This window comes from Balaenoptera musculus, chromosome 8 (assembly GCF_009873245.2).
Source record: "Balaenoptera musculus isolate JJ_BM4_2016_0621 chromosome 8, mBalMus1.pri.v3, whole genome shotgun sequence".
Classification (NCBI taxonomy): domain Eukaryota; kingdom Metazoa; phylum Chordata; class Mammalia; order Artiodactyla; family Balaenopteridae; genus Balaenoptera; species Balaenoptera musculus.
Genome location: NC_045792.1, coordinates 72,746,427 through 72,764,247, shown reverse-complemented (window position 1 = coordinate 72,764,247; position 17,821 = coordinate 72,746,427). Strand labels below are relative to the sequence as shown.

The window sequence follows — 17,821 nt, the reverse complement described above, 5'->3', positions numbered from 1 at the left end:
ACATCTGCAAAGACCCTATTTCTTTTTTTTAATACTCTTTAGAGAATTTTATTTTATTTTATTTTATTTATTATTTTTGGCTGCGTTGGGTCTTCGTTGCTGCGCACGGCCTTTCTCTAGTTGCGGCGAGCGGGGGCTACTCTTCGTTGTGGTGAGTAGGCTACTCATTGCAGTGGCTTCCCTTGTTGCGGAGCTCAGGCTCTAGGCGCGCGGGCTTCAGTGATTGTGGCTCGCAGGCTCTAGAGTGCAGGCTCAGTAGTTGGCTATACTTCACCTTTTGCGTTTCACTATACATTGTAAAACCATCTTGTCGATTCCATAAAAATTATGTCGGGCTTTGGAGTGGGCTTGCATCAACTCTCTAGACCGTTTTGGAGGAACTGACATCTTCACACTGAGTCATCTAATCCATACACATCACATATTCCTCCATATCTTGGGGTCTTTCACTTCTCCCCATGGTTTATAGATTTCTACGTAGAGGTCTTGCCCATCTTTTTTTTTTTTTGGCCGTGCCACGTGGCTTACAGGATCTTAGTTCTCCGACCAGGGATCAAACCTGTGCCCCCTGCAGTGGAAGCATGGGGTCCTAACCACTGGACCGCCAGGGAATTCCGAGGTCTTGCCCCTCTTACATTGAATTTATTCTTAGGTATTTGATATTTTTGATGCTCTGAAATTGGTATTTTTAAATTAAAAAAAATTTAGGTGCATATAGATGTTCAATAGATTTACATGCACTGACTTTGTATCTAGCAAAAATTTTCAACTTATTATTTCTAATCATTTATCTGTGAATTCTTTTGGATGACCTAAGTACATAATGCTATCTGTAAGTAAAGACAGTCCAATTTCTTCCTTTCCAATCTTCAGGATTTACTTCTCTTGCTTCTCTGTGCTGACTGGGGTTCTCTACTATGTTACCTGATGAAAGGAGGCATCTTTCTTTATCCGTTTCCTAATCTGAAAGGGAACACATTCAACATTTTACCATTAAATACATTACATATGATGCTTTCTATAGTTCTTGCTTTTTTATGTTTTATTTTTTTACATAAATTCTTTTTATGGTCAAGGGAGAGAATGTCTTAAGAAAATGGATTGGGAAGAATATATATTTTTTTAACATCTTTATTGGAGTATAATTGCTTTACATTTTTATGTTAGTTTCTGCTGTACAGCAAAGTGAATCAGCTATACGTATACATATAGCCCCTCTTTTTTAGATTTCCTTCCCATTTGGTCACCACAGAGCACTGAGTAGAGTTCCCTGTGCCATACAGCAGGTTCTCGTTAGTTATCTATTTTATACATAGTAGTGCATATATGTCAATCCCAACCTCCCAATTCATCCCACCCCCCTTCCCCCCTTGGTATCCATAAGTTTGTTCTCTACATCTGTCTCTATTTCTGCTTTTCAAATAAGTTCATCTGTACCATTCTTCTCGATTCCACATATAAGAAATATTGTATGGTATTTTTCTCTTCACTCTGTATGACAGTTTCTAGGTCTATCCACGTCTCTGCAAATGGCATTATTTTGCTCCTTTTTATGGCTGAGTAATATTTCATTGTATAAACGTAGAGGTGGAATATTTGATGTGGAAAACCTTGGAAATTCAGGATATCTAGTTGCCACACCGTTGTACCAGCTCTCTTTCATTTTTTTTTGACAGGCATTAAAAACCGCCTATTCTCAACGTCTGGATTCTTTACCTGCCCCCTGGCTGGGCCACTGTTGTGTGTTACATTGTGTTGGGCATTTCACATCACCAGCAGTTGAGCCAGCTGGGTTGGATCAATTTCACAGTGACCCCACAGGCCTCACTTCAAACCAAGCCTTTACAGTTTCTGTTGTTCTGGTAAAAGTGAAGGTTAAGATGTGATGTCATCTCCCACTGCCTGTGCTCTGCAGTGGATATCAGCTGCAATGCGGAACGGGGCCCCTGAGATGAGAGGCAGGATTTGGGGTTGGAATACGGGGCTGAAACTCCAACTCTCTCACCCCTTAGCTTGCAGGATCCTTGGCAAGTTGTTTTCTCTGAGCCTGATTTCTTGTCTTCGTGTTTCCTCTCACTTGTAAAACGGGAGTAAGAATATTTACCTCCTCTGGGTCATTTTGTAGATTATATTGGAGCACTTGGGAAAGCATCTGGCAATTAGTAGGTACTCAGTACATTAAAAAAAAAAATCTTTCCTGTGCCAAGGGGTCGACTGGGGGGTGGTGGGGGGGCGTGGCTGGATACTGATAGATAGAGCTTGCCTCAAAGTGTGGTCTAGGACCTAGAGTGTTGGCCTCACCCAGGAGCTTCTTAGAAATTGAGAATCGCAGGTCCCACCCTGGACCTACTGAGTCAGAATCTGCATTTCCACAAGATCCCCAGTGACTCAAAGTTGGGGAGGAGCACAAAGTCCTGCATTGCTAAGAAGCTCCACACAGGCAATAACTGAGGCGAGGAACTGAGAAGAGGTAGGATGTCGATGACACAGCAGCAAAGATGGGTTTGCAGATTTTGGGGGGCTCTCGCTGTGTTTCCTGCATCCAAATAAGAATGACTTCCTCCTGGCATGAAGTTGAACTCCGTTGAGGACGTTCTCTAGTACAGAAAAGCCAAACCACTAATCTGAATAAATAAGCATCAATTTTATTGAATCATGAATAATTTAAGACTGGTACAATCATCAGCTTTATTCTCTATGATGTGGGGCATGATCTCCGGCAGATCACTGGCAAATCCAAAAACCTCATGACAAATGAAAATTAAATAGGGAGGGACGGCGGACGGGGAGGGAGGACGGAAACATACCGTACACAAAATACTCAATTCCTAGTTTTCTCTTTAAAAATGGCTAGAAAAAATTCATCAAAATGCAGCACTTTAATCAATTATTTACAATTTCTATGTTACAATGAAAAAATGTACATCTTATAGAACATATTTCATAAACTGCTCCACTGGAAATAACTAGATCAAAACAGCAAACCTTCCATTTCATATCCACAAAGTTGGATTATTTTTTCCTTTTGAAGTAGATTCGCCATTATCAAATTCGAATACACAGAATTTTGAAGTTTAAGCATCAACAATAAAATATGTCCCCAAGATACAACAAAGGTCTAGGCAAGTCTCGTTCCGTGTCCCCCCCTGCCCACCCACCACCTTAAACTAAAGGGAATTCCCATCTCACTTATGGCCTGTAAAATTCTTGGCAGTTTGGAAAGAAAACTTTTGGCTTCCATTGGTAACTCAACACAAATGTTGCATAGAATTTCATACATTTTCAAAATTAGCCTAACTGTAGAAAAAGGCAAAATGGAAGCATTTCGGACAGAGCCCTAAATGAGCACAAAGTCACTTTGTCAAAGGTGAGTGACACAAAAGCAAAACAGGACCAAAGTAAGAAATGTGCATATCAGACAACCCTGCTTCCGGAAACTGTAGGAAAGACCCCGAGTTGTGACTCGTACAAGGCTACACTCCTTGAAACCACCGTTTCACTTGTCAGGCAGCACCAGGGACAGAGGTCTCAGCGCTGAGCCTGGACCCGGTGGGAGGGAAGTCTGTGGGACTGGGGAGAAAAGAAAGAGAAAAGAGGGTGCTGTAAAAAAAAAAAAAAAAAAGTTTCAAAGGATATTGGCAGGTGTCTACTCACAAGGTGACCGGGAAAACTGCCCATGAGGAGAAGTCCATTGCACCTCCTCCCAAATTCACAGTATGAGCGTGTAAGGTCATTGCTGGGAGATAAATTGAGAAGGACCATTCTTCAGGTTTACCAGAAGGCTCAGGGTGTGACTGACCCCTGAGGTCACAGGCTAAATACATGCTTTAAACATTTTATGAAAAACAAAACAGAACAAGACACACTCACACACCCAGATGACTAAGGAAGGCTTAGCAGAATAGAGTCTGAGTTTACTGTGATTAAAGAAAAGAGCACGCTGAGAGGTTTTCCATTCACCTGCTGGAGGGACACATTCCCCTTTTCCTTTCAAAGAGGAAGCAAATGGTGTCATCCAATGTAATGTGACTGGTTTCAGGTCACGCTCTTGTGGTAAGAAAATAAAAGATGTTGAGAGAGGGACCTTTGGAAATAGAAATGTAAAAAAAATGGAGTAAAAACCCTGATCATTAACAGAGACTCCCCCCATGGGGGTCCGATAAAAATAAAACAGAAACAAATGACTCAAAGATTGACCACCGGTCAATACCGGTATGTTGAAGACACATACGAGCAGAGCATGGCTCAACAATGTCATGTAACATGGTAGGAACTTTTGCCTTTTCCTGCACAAGACAGATCGTTGTCTAGTCAGGGCGTTAGCTGGAGACTGATAAGAACCTTAAAAAAAAAAAAAAAAAAATCTTTTTTTTTTTTTTTTTTTCCTTTTTCTTTTTCCCACAGTCACGCATCCACACGAATGAGTCTTTTGGATGAGAAAAGTCACATTAGCTTGAGTTCTCCTAGTGAGTAGGTGACTTGTTAGCCCTGTTTGCTCTGATGGGGAAAACAGAAAAATAGACCCCAGGCAGGCACGACACTCATCAATGAACACGGTGAGTACAAAACCAGTTAAGGCATCGCTCTGGGAAGGTCAGCACCGAAGAGGTCAGGCAAGGCTCGTCCGCCGGAGGCTAGAGCTTCTGGAAGGGAGCAGCTGCCTCCACCTGTTGACTTGTGTGACGTCACGTTGGTTCTGGGGAAAGTGCAAGTGTTTTGCGAGGTGACCTCACACCCCACCTGAGGTCGGGGCTGGCATGCTGGAGGTGTCGACGTGTGTCCTGCAGCCTCGAGGACGAGGAGGAAAGGCAAGGTCCCGCTCACCCACGCGCTGAGGACGGGGTCCTGGTCCACTGTCAAGGGCACAGCGACCCCGGCCCCAGCAGGAGGCAGCGAGTGTGCAGAACTGTGAGGAGGGACAACTGAAAACCAGAACTCAGCAGGACCAAACCAAAAGCCAACTCCTGCGGTTCTCACGTTCACCAAAGGATGGATTCTGACCACGAGGGGAAGGGGAGGGGAAAAAAGTCTTCAAAATCAACAGAGTCAGAAAGGGAGAAACTCAACCTCATCGTCAAAGGGGTGATCGGTTCGCCAAGGTAGACCAATTCTCACTGTACACAGTGTTAGCAGGAGTAAGACCTGATTCGTTTCTGTACGAGAAGGAAACAGACACATGCAGCTCTGCGTTTACAGCCACATCCGCTCGGCCTCACTCTCACTTATGGATGAACCAGAGGCTGATGGGTCTGAAAGGCGGGGGTGAACTGGAACAGGCAAAATACCTCTCGGGTAAGGAGAGCACCATTTAAGAAACAAACCAAAGAGAAAGCACGATTTGTTTTTCCTAAGTTTTTCCTGTGATGCGGCTCTGCAGTTTGTTGAGTGTGACCAAAGCAAGGGCCCCAGCTGGCATCAGATCTCTCTGTGGCCGGTGTGTTGGAAGGTTGGCAGCGGGGTTGGAGCTGCAGGGTCTGTGCGCGGAGGAAGCCCTGCTGTCTCCGTTTTCAGCTCTGCTCTCATCTCTTCTGTCTCTGGGCCGCTGAGGGCAGGATGCTGTTTGGTTTCAGAGCTTCAAGTGGGTTGGCTTTTTTTTTTTAAATCCTTTTCATTTCAACGGTGATGGTCCTTTCCCGAGAAGTATCTTTCAGTGTCTTAGGAAGGTCACAGCAACAAGGCAAAACAATAATTGACACAGAAGATGGTGCAGTTCTCCCTGTGAAGGAAGCGGTCCCGAGGCGGCTGGCCCGGGGCGCCTGCACCCAGGTCAAGGCTGGAGGACGAGGAGGGTCCGGGTCTTCGCGCGGCACTCACGCCGAGGCCGGGGGCTGGCTCAGGAGGGCGTCCTCAGGGTGGTGCAGGGGAGGGAGGTGGAGGGCAGGAGGGCAGGCTCCGTGGCCCGGCCGTCACAGAGTCGACTCCAGGGACGAGTCCAGGATGTCGTCGTGATGGCTGTTGCTGTTGGAGTCGCTGTCATAGCTCTGGGGGCTGGAGTAGTTGGCTGCTTCCTGCAGCCTCATCAGCATGTTCATCTGGGGAAAGAGCGGAGACTGCGACGTGGCTTCCGGTCCGGTCAGCCGGCCACGCCTGGCCTCTCCAAAGCTCACGCCACCTCCTCTAGACTCACCCTGGGGACTGTGGCCCGCAGTGGACGAGAGCACGGGCCCTCGGCCAGGCTTCCAGGGTTCAAGTCTCGGCTCCACCACTTACTAGCTGCATGACCTTGGGCCAGTGACTTAACTGCTACACCTCAGTTTCTTCACTGGTCACATGTGAATAATTATACCTGCCCTATAACGTTACGGTGTGGATTAATACATGCAGATCACTGAAAATACAAAATTCTCTAAAAGATAATGTATATATATTTTTTACTTGGGAGGGGCACCTTACTCAAATATAGCCCTCAGCCTGGGTGAGATGCCAGCCAAGCGCCCCAGCACCGCTGACCTTGAGGTACACGGTTCCCCCTTCGATAAGCATCGAGCCCATCTGTAGTCCTGGCTCTGGCCAGAGGGCAGCCTGGAGTCACCTGGGCTCCAGCTCCTGTCAAGGCCTCCATGGGGAGGCGGAGGACAGCATCAGTAAAGCAGAGCCTCGGAACACAGAGAGGCCTGGATTCCAATTCAGAAACCTTTGGGCAATTATTTAATGTATCTGAGCCACCAGTTCCTTATCCATACAATAGAGAAAACGGCAGTACCCATCCCATAGGGCTGAAGTAGGGAATTAAACGACATGATGTGTATTCAACCCTTAGCATAGGGCCTGGCACATAGTAACTGTTGAATAAATGTGATAAATCTACTATCATCATCACCATCATTTCTCTTAAGAGTTTAAAGACAGTGTTCTTACGTCTTCCCTGGTCTACAGTCTATTGGTCATTTGTGTTCAAGGGGAGATGGGGAACTGAAAACTACCAATACTTTAATTTTATTTACAACTATAAACTGTGTGTGTATGTATTTTATATTTTATCTAGCAAAATTAGGAAGATAGGGTCTCTCTGAGCTATCTTCAGACTTGGTGCAGCTGGGCGTGAAATCCAGCTGCCCCCTGGCTGGCTGCCCCTCAGGATGTCTAGCAGAGTGGGCCTGGGTGGGCCAACCACAGAAGCACCACCATCTGGTGGCATGGCTGCAACCGGGAAGGGGTGGAGCGGAAGCACAAGGAAAAATCCTTCGCAGCCAGGATTATTCATTCACTCATCAAACACTCCCTGTGTACCCATAGTATATGGTCTGGAATAAAAACAAGACAGTCCTGCCCTCCTGGAGGCCTCAGTCTCAGGAGAGTGAGAGATCAGTTAACAAGAGGGCTAGCATAGCAGACACCTGTGGTCCTGGGCAGAGAGAACAGGACTTGGGGGGAAACACCAAGTATCTAACTTGGTAAGTAGAGGTAGCTGGGCCGGCATAGCTGACTTCTGGGAGCCTGAGGTTGGAAGGACAATTCTATGTAACTATTCGGAGAACCCCAGGTCTTACCTAAATGCCTTCTGTGTTTAGTCAGTGACACAAATATCCCTGGTTAAGAAAAGAATGTCCAGGGCTGAGCTGGCCATTCTTTCCTCTAGATATCCTAAATTCTATTTTTACATAAGTTAGAGTTCATGAGCTTGAACCCCCAAAAATAGTTCCATGACTTTGGCTTTTAGTAACGGTTAACGTTAGAAATGGCCTTTTACAGGTTGATCCTTTCCTCTGGAAAACCACTGTGGTAAACACTGCAGATTAGGTTGTGCTTAGTAATACAAGCCCTAAATCCATTTAAAATAAAATTCCCGTTTAAAATGTCTCAATAGGACCACAGCTGCATCCCGCCAGTCAGGGGTGGCAGACAACCCCAAAGCACCTCTTATTATTATATTTTATCTAGCAAATCAGTTAGTCACTAGGGATAGAACAGCAAGCCGACTGTCTTTTAATCCTGCCGCATCTCTTATGAATATGTTCTTTCAATAGGTAATGCAAGCAATATTCTTTGCAGTGTTTTTCCTTTTGCCTTAGTTGCCAAGAGAGCTCAGGGTTAAATTTATAGCATGATAATGGTCATTTAACCATGGGAGGTTCTGGTATATGTGCGTCAACTTTCTTTTTTTTTTTTTTTTTAAAGATTGATTGATTGATTGATTGATTGCTATGTTGGGTCTTGGTTTCTGTGCTAGGGCTTTCTCTAGTTGCGGCAAGCGGGGGCCACTCTTCATTGCGGTGCGCGGGCCTCTCACTATCGCGGCCTCTCTTGTTGCGGAGCACAGGCTCCAGACGCGCAGGCTCAGTAGTTGTGGCTCACGGGCTTAGTTGCTCCGCGGCATGTGGGATCCTCCCAGACCAAGGCGCGACCCCGTGTCCCCTGCATTGGCAGGCAGATTCTCAACCACTGCGCCACCAGGGAAGCCCTCAACCTTCTTTTAATAGGGCTTTTGATTTATTAGGTCTAATTTCGCAGTATGCCTATGTATGGGTCTTACATTGGCAGAGAGTTCTAGAATTGTAGTGGTGTGATCTCTGACCCAGGTTCTTCTTAAAAGGTCTTTATTGCTTTAGCATCAGGGGAGTAAAGGTGCTCAGGCAGCGTTAAAGGCTTAACTCATGTCACTGGCCAGGGGACCTGCATTCAGGCCCCCTTGCCCTCTCCTCCATGAGTCCCTCCCACCCTCAAACCTCTCCCTGCCTAAGCTCCTGACCATTTGGCTTGGGCTACTGGGCAAGACATGATAAAGCTGGCACTCAAACCAGAGGGCGAAGAGTGGTGTAGGGACATTTAGGGAGAAAAATCAAATTCTTGAACTTGTATCTGAAAAATTTCAGAGGGGTTAAAGACAAGAGTGAAAAACTAAAAACAAGGAAGAAAATATTGGCAAAAATGTCCCAAATCTTGGGATAGGTCTAGCCTTCCAAAGCAAGGCTGGGGCTCAGTCACTTCCAAATTTCCGGTGTGCCTGGCATGAGGCCCAATACACAGTAAGTGCTCAGTGAATGCCGAGCCGCTCTGGAAGCCGAGAACTCACCAGCGGGTCTCCGTCAGCATCGCTGGGCGGCATCTGCTTGCTGGTTGACCCCTCCCGAGGCATGGAGTAGCCGTCAAAGCCGACATCCTCGGGCCGGAGCTGCAGGAGGGGAGGCCACTCGTGCTGCTGGGGGCTGGCTGCCCAAGGATAGGTGTCCATCACCCACTTGGCGGGGTCCTCCCAGGGGGCCCGCCTTCCATACAGCTGGAAACAGACAAAGAAGGAACAGTTAGGAAGTGGGCCGAGACCTCTTCTGCAGGCCTGGTTTTGCAACTTTCTGAAAAACTCTCCAAGCCCAGCATTACGCTTCCCTTGATGGAGTAATTCCACTTCCAGAGGAAATCCTAAGGAAATCATCCAAGGCACGGACACCTTGATGTACTAAGACCAAAGGCAGCATGACCTAGGGAGTAAAAGCACTGGCTTTGGAGTCAGCCTGACCTGGGTTCACATCTCAGTTCTGCCACTGACTCACTGTGTCGCCCTCAACTCTAAGCCTCGCTGATCCGACTTGAAAAACAACTCTCTGATTTGAAGTGTTTGCCAATTTCCATGATATGAATACTCCCACCGTGGCCAATCAATTACCAACACGATGTCACTGAATGTGGAGCTGGAAAGAGGTGCTGTCATCCCACTGAGTACCCTCCCTCCTCCACGGCACACAGATGGGGTGCTGGGTATCAGCAGTCCAGGCAGAGGTCACCAATGGCTCTGGCTTGATAAAACCCCATTTCTTAAAGTGAGTCTGACTCTCAGAGCCCCCGTGTAGAGGCGCTGGTCACTTTCAGAACAGCAAATTGTTAAAGGGGTTCCATGTGGGTACTGGAATTGTAATTGCTTCTCCTCCCTCATGTATTTTTCAAAATTGCCCAAAACAACTAATTTGCTCTTAAAGCGGAATTATCACATAATTTTGTAAGACCAGTACCATGCCTCCAAGCTCCTTTCCTTAAGCCTGAAATACCGAATAATACAATGATTTTAGTGACTTCTTCTGGCAATTTCAAGAAATACATACACTCTTCGAAGAACAAAAACCTAGGCTGCACCACTTCCCAAGGCGAGGCTCTGCATCTCACGTAGCTGGGTGCCTTCTCTGTATCTTTCCTCTTTAACACCACCCCTGCCGCCACACCTTACAGCTCACTGTGTGCCAGGGATTACGAGAAGCACTTGACAAATATCTTGTTTAACCACCATGTGATTCCAAGAGGAAGCATCACTACCCAAGTTTCCCAGACAAGGAGCCAGGCCCAGGGACGAGAGAAGGCAGAACTGGAATTCAAGTCTGCCCAGGTCCGTGGACCACTTAAGTCTGAGCAGGTGTGGCAGGACTGGCTCACAGCCAGGACAAGATGTGCCCACCCAGGAGAGTGTCACCTGTGGCTCTGGAAGGGCACCCCCTCTGTAGGGCATCACAGGGGTACAAAGACCAAAGCCCCCTGAACCACAACGGCTGCAGGGGGGACTCTAGAGTGGAATTACATCTGGACCGCAGTCTGTCTGTCCGTCTGCCTGCTCCCTCTGTCCTCCCAGAACTCTTACAGTTGAGAGGGGAGGGAGGGGGATGTGGGGAGAGAAGGCTGACAGTACAAGAGAGCTGAGCTCTGACTGATAAAATCACGTCTTTCCCAGGTCACAGGCTGCCTCAGCTGGAAGGAACTGGGGTCCCAGCCGCCTCATCTACCGGATGGAGAACTTACGGTTTAAAGAGAAGAGCCAGTTGTGAAAGGTTTCGGAGCAGAGCTGGATTCGAACCCAGGACCCTGGCATCCTTGTCTGGGCCTTTCCCTTCTTCCACCCCTCCTGACAGACTCCACTCTGAACCACTCGGTATCGGCAAGAGCCACATGACTCAGCCAAAACCGGAGCAGGGAGATGCAGGCCAGGCTGTCTACCCGACGAGGACACGTCACCTGGGCTGGGCTTGCTGTCTCACGATTGCCTAAGCCCCCTCCGATTGTCTCAGGGAAGCACCTGCCCTGCCCACACTGCAGACAGGCCCGCCCACCTCCCTTCCTCCATGGCCGCCTCCTCCTCCACTCAAGATACACAGCCTTCTATGAGCTCAGCGCTTTCAGACACCAGCGCCCTTCCTGTCTAGTGCTCCAGCCCTGTCTACTGCGAAACCTTCCTTAACCTGGGGCAGCGGTGACTCCCAGGCCTGAGAGCTCAGTCTGACCTTGGAAAGGCGACTCATGGTCCGAGCAGGAAGGGATCATGTGAAGGTTCGTGTGCACATGGGTATGAGTCAGGGAGGAAGGGAACACAAAGCGCTTGGGGATATTTAGAACTGAAAAAGCCTGTTGCAGATGAGAAACATTCCTGCAACTGGTAGAAGCTTCTCCCTCCAAGGGCTTTCCCTACAGCACTCAGCTGACTTTCCCAAGCCAGATTTCACATGTGTGAGGCTGAACCAAACGTCGTTTCTGGCAGCTACTGCTTCTGTCTCCATCCTCCAGCTTGGAAGAGAAGATGCTCAGGGCTGCAGAACAACAGAGCCTAGAATTCCGAGCTCATCAAGTTCCTAGAGGGTCTGGCCCCGTGGCTTTTAAATTTTTGCTCTGTTCCCCTGACCCTATTATGAGTAGCCTGAGGAACTTTGGGGCTCCACAGAGCCAGCCTGAAAAAACTCTTCTAGTCCACACTTTTCAGATTACAGATGGGAAACCGGAGGCTTAGCAGTGGGAGGTTTGCCCAGAGTCTCAGAGCAAGTTGGGTCATCTGATCAATGGCTCCCCACTCTCCCCTTTCCACCAGGGAGACAGGGGTCTTTTGAGTGACTCTGCAGGCTTTAGACACTTTGGCAAGTGTTTACAATGAAAATTCCAAAGGGGAATAGGGCTGAGGACTAAGTCATAAGACAAATGCACACCTGGGCACATCTAACGTCGTCTGCAAGAACAGAGAATATTTTTACAAGCCTCCCCACTTGCCGCTGGACATGTCTAAGATGAATGGCTGGGTAAGTACCGTGGCAAGCAAAGGATGTATCGTAACGCTCCTTGGTCCCACTGCAGAGCCCTGAGGCAGCTCTGGGAAACAGCAGACAGTGGTACAGACAGACAGACAGACAGGACATTCACTTTCCGCAAGGCAGGGAGGAGCCTCGTATGCCCACTGGGTCAGGAAGAGGGAGCCAAGACACTGGAAACTGAAAACTTGGCCACTGGGCACCTTCTGACTCTGTGGGATGCACATGTTTATCACACGCGAAGGCATCAAGGTACACATTCTGGAAGAGCCTACAAGCAGTTGCGCGCGCACACACACACTCTACTGGGAAAAGACTCAGGAGCCAAAACTTGCAATGACACCTGGTACCCACTAGGGGGCGATGCCGCTTCTCCTCCAGGCAAGGCTGTGCCAGTTGGGGGTGCTGACTGGAAGCCCCTGGTGAGACCTGATGGCAGCAGGGTCTCTGTGCTGCCAGCCACCACCAGCGGCCCCGCCACAGCCCAATCTGGGGACTCCACCTCTTCTTAGCTTATGACCTTGGCCAAGGGCTTAACTGCTTTGAACCACAGTGCGCTCGCCTCATGGCCACAGCACTCCTCGCAGGGTCAGGGCGGAGTAAATGGCCTGCACAGCGCCCAGCACACAGTGAGCTCGGGACTCAAGGTAACACGAAGGAGAGTGAGGAATTTTAAACTTTTTTTTTTTGAATAGAAGAGTCTTTTTGTCAAATGAAACCTTATGTAGAACATGATGCTGTGAAACACAATACTTGGTTCCCTGAGCCACCTGAGGGGTCTGGGTGCAGTAACAGGGGTCTCAGGACAGCCTGAAAATCACGGAAGTAACCGAGGCGTCAGCTACGGGCTACGACGCTGGCTCATCCACACCCCGCCTAGTGAACTGGGGAAGGGTCAAAAACTCCTGTGAGCCTTGGTTTCCTCGTCTGTAAGATGCATACTGGGCGCAGAGAACTAAACGGAATCATGCCTGTCAGGCCCCTGGCACAGTGCCTGGAAGGTAGCAGCCTCTCAATAAATGTCATCAAACTTTCCTTCAAAACTAGAGACATGAAGGACACTCCAGGGTTCCTCATGAATCTGCAGATTTCATGGGGTCTCCCAGGCTGCAGAATGGGATGAAGTCACAGGTTTGGGGCAGGAGGGCTCACTTTTGAGCAACTTGGTACAATGCTAACTCTGGTTGCCTCCTCTGGTTGTTTCCATGTTCTTGAAAGACTGTCCTTCAAAAGACCTCAACAGCACAGGGAAGTGATGACTTTTCTTGCCTCACAGTGAACTGGTGAGTCTCCTGAGACGGTGGCATGTTTCTGTTCCTTGTCCTAAACGGGCTGTTCCACAGCCACCCCCAAGTCCTTTCACCTACAGCCTCCTTGTTCTTGGTGGGAAAGAGACCCTTGAGATCCAGTCCCTCAGCAACCTCTCCAGGACGGGCAGGGAAGATCAGACCCCACTTTCATAGCCATGCCCACAAGGTCTTCTTTCAAGCTGAGGTCCAAGGAGCAGGGCCTTAGCACTGTCCATCCTTAGCGAGGACCAACGAGGGGCCTCTGATGTGTAGCTGGAGGCTAGAGCAAAGCCTACCCCTCCTGGTTGGTGCCTCCTTGGGCAGGAAGCCTTTATTCAACAGCACCCACGACTTTTTCCAAGCACACTCTAGGTCACTCCTGTCCTGCACCAGGAGACGTATTTGGGCAAAGAAGCAAAGGGGAGAAGTGAGAGGTGAGGCAGAAATAGAAGGAAACAGTGCCCCTTCCTCCCCTGCAATTCCTGTGGCTTCTGTTGAGCAGCGCAGGTTTCTACTGCAGTCCCTGGAAGCCCCTGATGGGAAGAGAGAGAAGCTTCTGGAACGAAACAGACTCCAAGAATCCAGCAGGTGGGGCATCCCAAGAAAACAGGAGTGACCGGGTGGCTGTTTGGGTTTGTGGTCCTAACAAATCCATTTGAGTAAAGACTAGATTATGGCTACTTTACCCAGTGAATTTATCTACCTAAAGAGAGTCCACTGACAGATCTGAAATCGTTCATATTTTCTTTCAAAAGCCACATTCGACAAAATAGAAATGCTGCCATCAATGGGAGAAATAGCTGAAGGGCATTAAGAGGTACAAACTTCCAGCTGTGAAATAAATAAGTCATGGGGATGTAATGTACAGCATAGGGAATATAGTCAATTATATAGTAATAACTCTGTACGGTGACAGATGGTAACTAGACCTACCATAGTGTAATTTCGTAATGTATAAAAATATCAAATCACTATGTTGTATGCCTGAAACTAATATACTGTATGTCAATTATAATTAAAAAAAAATGCTGCCATCAATTAATGATCTTCAGACACTGGAAACTAAGGCCGGTCAAGGGATTGCCGAATTTCTTGCTACTCTCTGCCTTCACAATCACTTATATTTGAACACGGTGGCTTGAATACGCAGCCTACACGCTCCAGTTCAATGAAATACCAGTGACCAGAGACGCACCACCTTCCTTTTCAAGCCCTGGTTGTCCTGAATGTCTCCGAAGACCCTCAGTGCTGCTGCATGTTACAGATACAAAGCAGCTGAACATCCGCCAGGCTCAGCTAAACGTACACAAATGACAAACCCTGACGGAAGCCATTAAGGTGTGCCGTCACACACGTGCATGTGGGTGTGCAATCCCTACGTGTACCGTCACACACATGCATGTGGGTGTGCACACCCCCCCGCCCCGGGCCCTCCACCAGCATCATGTGTCTCCCACTGTCTGGTACTGAGGAAACACAGCCCTCAGAAACCCGGCTGTCAAGCTCGTTCCTGGACAATTCAGCCGTGCGTGATGCCTGCTAATTACTCAGACTGGTCCTGAAAGCGGACAACCTTCTCAGGCCACCTCCAGACTCAACAGTAAAACTGTTACAATCTCCAATTTACTGCTAAGCTCCTAGCATTAGCCCCTGGGTTGAGTGAGAAGTGAAGGATTTGGGCTTTCCAGCTGCAGCAGGGCAGGAGGGATGGGCAGCCACGTGGGCCCAGGGTCACCTGTGAGGGGTCCTGGCGTCAGGCAGTGAGTGCCATGGGGCTTAGGGCCAAGAACCTGAGGCCTGGATGCAAATCCCAGATTCTTCAAGTTCCACTTCCTCACCTTGGACAAGTCACTTATTCACTCTGAGCCATAATTTTCTCTTAAAAAATGGGGATAAAACCAAAAAATCTCTGCCTAACCCCAGGACAAATGCAGAGCTTGAATCAAACAGCAGATGCTTTGCAAACTGTGAAGTGACATAGTCCAGTTCTTGTGCACTCACTAGGCTGAGCACTTGATGGCCATGACGTCACTGAACCCTGGCAATAACTCTTTGTGGCACGGTACTATCGTTCTCTCTTCCATCGATGAGGGCACTATGGCAGAGAGAGGCTGGATGACTTGCCTAGGGTCACACAGCTAACAGTGGCAGAGCCAGGATCTGCAGCCCAGTGTGTCTTACACTGCGCTAGACGGATGGCTTCACAGGTGAGGGCTTGTCACCTCACGTCAGTCAGATTTCTGAAGAGGGAGATGAAGACAACCCCTCTGGTCACTAGAACAGTCCCTCGAACTTTGAGGAGGTCAGTGGGCAGTGTGCTTCTTACCTGGAGTCCTTCTCTGACGGCTTCCAGGAGATAGGGGATGATTGAGTAGTTCCACAGGTCGGTGAACCACACCCTGGAACCATCCACGTCGATGGGGCACGACAGGAAGAGCCGGGGGCCTGGGGACCACAGGGAACTCAGTCAGACTGAAACGGGGGGGCAGGAGAAGCCAGCCCGGGCACCCCTCACAGGAGGGACCCTGCATTTTCCGAGCGAGAGCGGAAATACCAACGGCCACGTGGTGGGCACAGAGCAGGATGCTTGGGTTCCCTAACCCCACCCTGCGACCACGCTCCTCTCGGGAATCACCCCAAAGGGAGGCAAGGCTTTATGCAGAAAGATGTTCACTGAGATATTATTAGTCCTAACCTTTGCAAATGGAAGCACAGTAGATGTCCGAGAGAACAGAAACAGTTAAGGAAGTGACGGTGCACCCACATTTGATTATTTCGCAGGGTAATTATTTTGCAGAGCAATACAGAATGCCCATGAGACAATTTGAAGTGAAAATAAAAAGAACATACTGTATGTACACTGTGATTGCAACTACATGAAACATGTACGGACAAGGACAGAAAAAATAAGCTCAAATTACAATGATTACATCAGGATGGTGGAATGACCAGTGATCTTTTTTTTTTTTCTCTGAAGCTTAAGCTTTAGGAATGTCGATAACATTATTTTATTTATAAAGCAAAGCCAATCCCACAGGGTGGTTTCCACCTGGGGGAGCCTCGGGGTGGGGGCCCCTCACTGAGCCCCCAGTTTCTGCACCAGCCTGGGGCTGGACACTTGTCTCTGCTGCTCATCAGCCCCAGAGCTCTGGGCAGGAGAGAAGGGCAGAGACAGCCCGGGGTCTGTCTAGGCTGTGCCTGTCCTTCTGTCCCCTTCTCTATCCATGTGGCCAGTGCAGCATCCAGCTACCAGGGCCCAGGGACAGCCATCCGAGGAGGCCAGGGCCCCAGAAGCAGCACTTCCCTCCCCTGCCAGCCCGCCTGTCGGCACCCACCCGGCCTCCCCTCCCCACCTATGGTGACGTCCGAGGAGCTGTGAGCCTCCAGGAAGCGGTTGAGGTGATGCCAGACCTTGGGAATCCAGTCGATGATTTTTACCAGCTCCATGTTCCGTACCCGCCCACCGATCTCCGTCTCCATGAGCTTCCGCCTCAGGAACCGGCCCAGGAAACCCTTCACGGGCTCCGTGTGGTTGGCACAAAGCACCCACCTGGAAGAAGTCAGGAACACTTTTCCATGACAAAGACTATGGCCAACCTCATGAATCAAAGCTCACTAGAGCTGGAAGGTGCATATGTTAATACTCAAACTGGACTCTTCTGAACACTGCACATACATCAATTCACAACTCCTCACAGCAACCCTGTGCCATAGATATGATCGCCACCCATTTTACAGGTAGAAATTCTAAGGCACAGACAGGTTATGTAACTTGTTCAAGATCAAACAGCTAGTCAACAGAAGAGCTAAGATTAGAACCAAGACAGTCCAACTCTAGAGGCTGAGCTCTGACCATTGAGCTAACTGCCCCTTGTGCTTGTGACGGGTTCCATGCTGGGCTGTGGGGCTGTAACAATGACTCAGACACAGTCCCTGTTCCCCAGGAGCTCACAGTCTAGCGGAGGAGGCAGATAAGAGGAACGAGAGATGATGAAACCTGGGGAAATCAAGGAAGGCTCCTCAGAGGAGGGGACATCTGAGCTGAGACCAAAGGAGATGAATGGAGCAGCCACGTGAGGCAAGGCAGGAGCAGGGGTTGGGGCGGCAGTGGGGTGGAGAGCATGCTGCAGCATCTGCAAAGGCATGAGCAGCAGTGTGGGGTGTTTGGGGAAACTGCCAGAGGTTCAGTGAAACCAGAGTTTAGACTTGACCTGGCAACCTAAGGGGCCTGGATTTCATTCTGGAGGCAATGGGGAGCCATTGAAGGACTTCTTGCATGAGGATTTACAGTCAGATTTGAATTCTAGAATGTTCACTCCAGTTGCCATTGGCACAGAGGATGGCCTGCAGGAGGGCCAAGGGGCAGGCAGGCATACTGGTTAGAAAATGACTGCAACAGTGTGCTGGGAGATGATGTGGCAGTGAAGGGAAGCAGGAGCAGAAAGGTCTTGAGGGACGTTCAAGAGAAAGCATGGATAAGACTGGGACAGCCTGGATGCAGAGGTGACCCATGATCTCAGTGACCTGGCGGAGCTGGTATTT

General features: G+C 48.9%; 1 protein-coding gene across 6 annotated transcripts in view; it reads right to left on the bottom strand.

The window, feature by feature from the left end:
* Positions 1–2,623: 2,623 nt before the first annotated feature.
* Positions 2,624–17,821, bottom strand: part of NAV2 (neuron navigator 2) — a 399,145-nt gene continuing 383,947 nt past the window's right edge. For all 6 annotated transcript variants that reach the window (XM_036862156.1, XM_036862161.1, XM_036862162.1 and 3 more), the window contains 4 exons: positions 16,633–16,829; positions 15,606–15,724; positions 9,014–9,217; positions 2,624–6,032 (listed from right to left, as the gene is read on the bottom strand). In XM_036862156.1, coding sequence (XP_036718051.1) covers positions 5,907–6,032; positions 9,014–9,217; positions 15,606–15,724; positions 16,633–16,829 — 646 coding nt within the window. In that variant the 3' untranslated portion in view covers positions 2,624–5,906. The remainder of the gene's footprint in view (positions 6,033–9,013; positions 9,218–15,605; positions 15,725–16,632; positions 16,830–17,821) is intronic.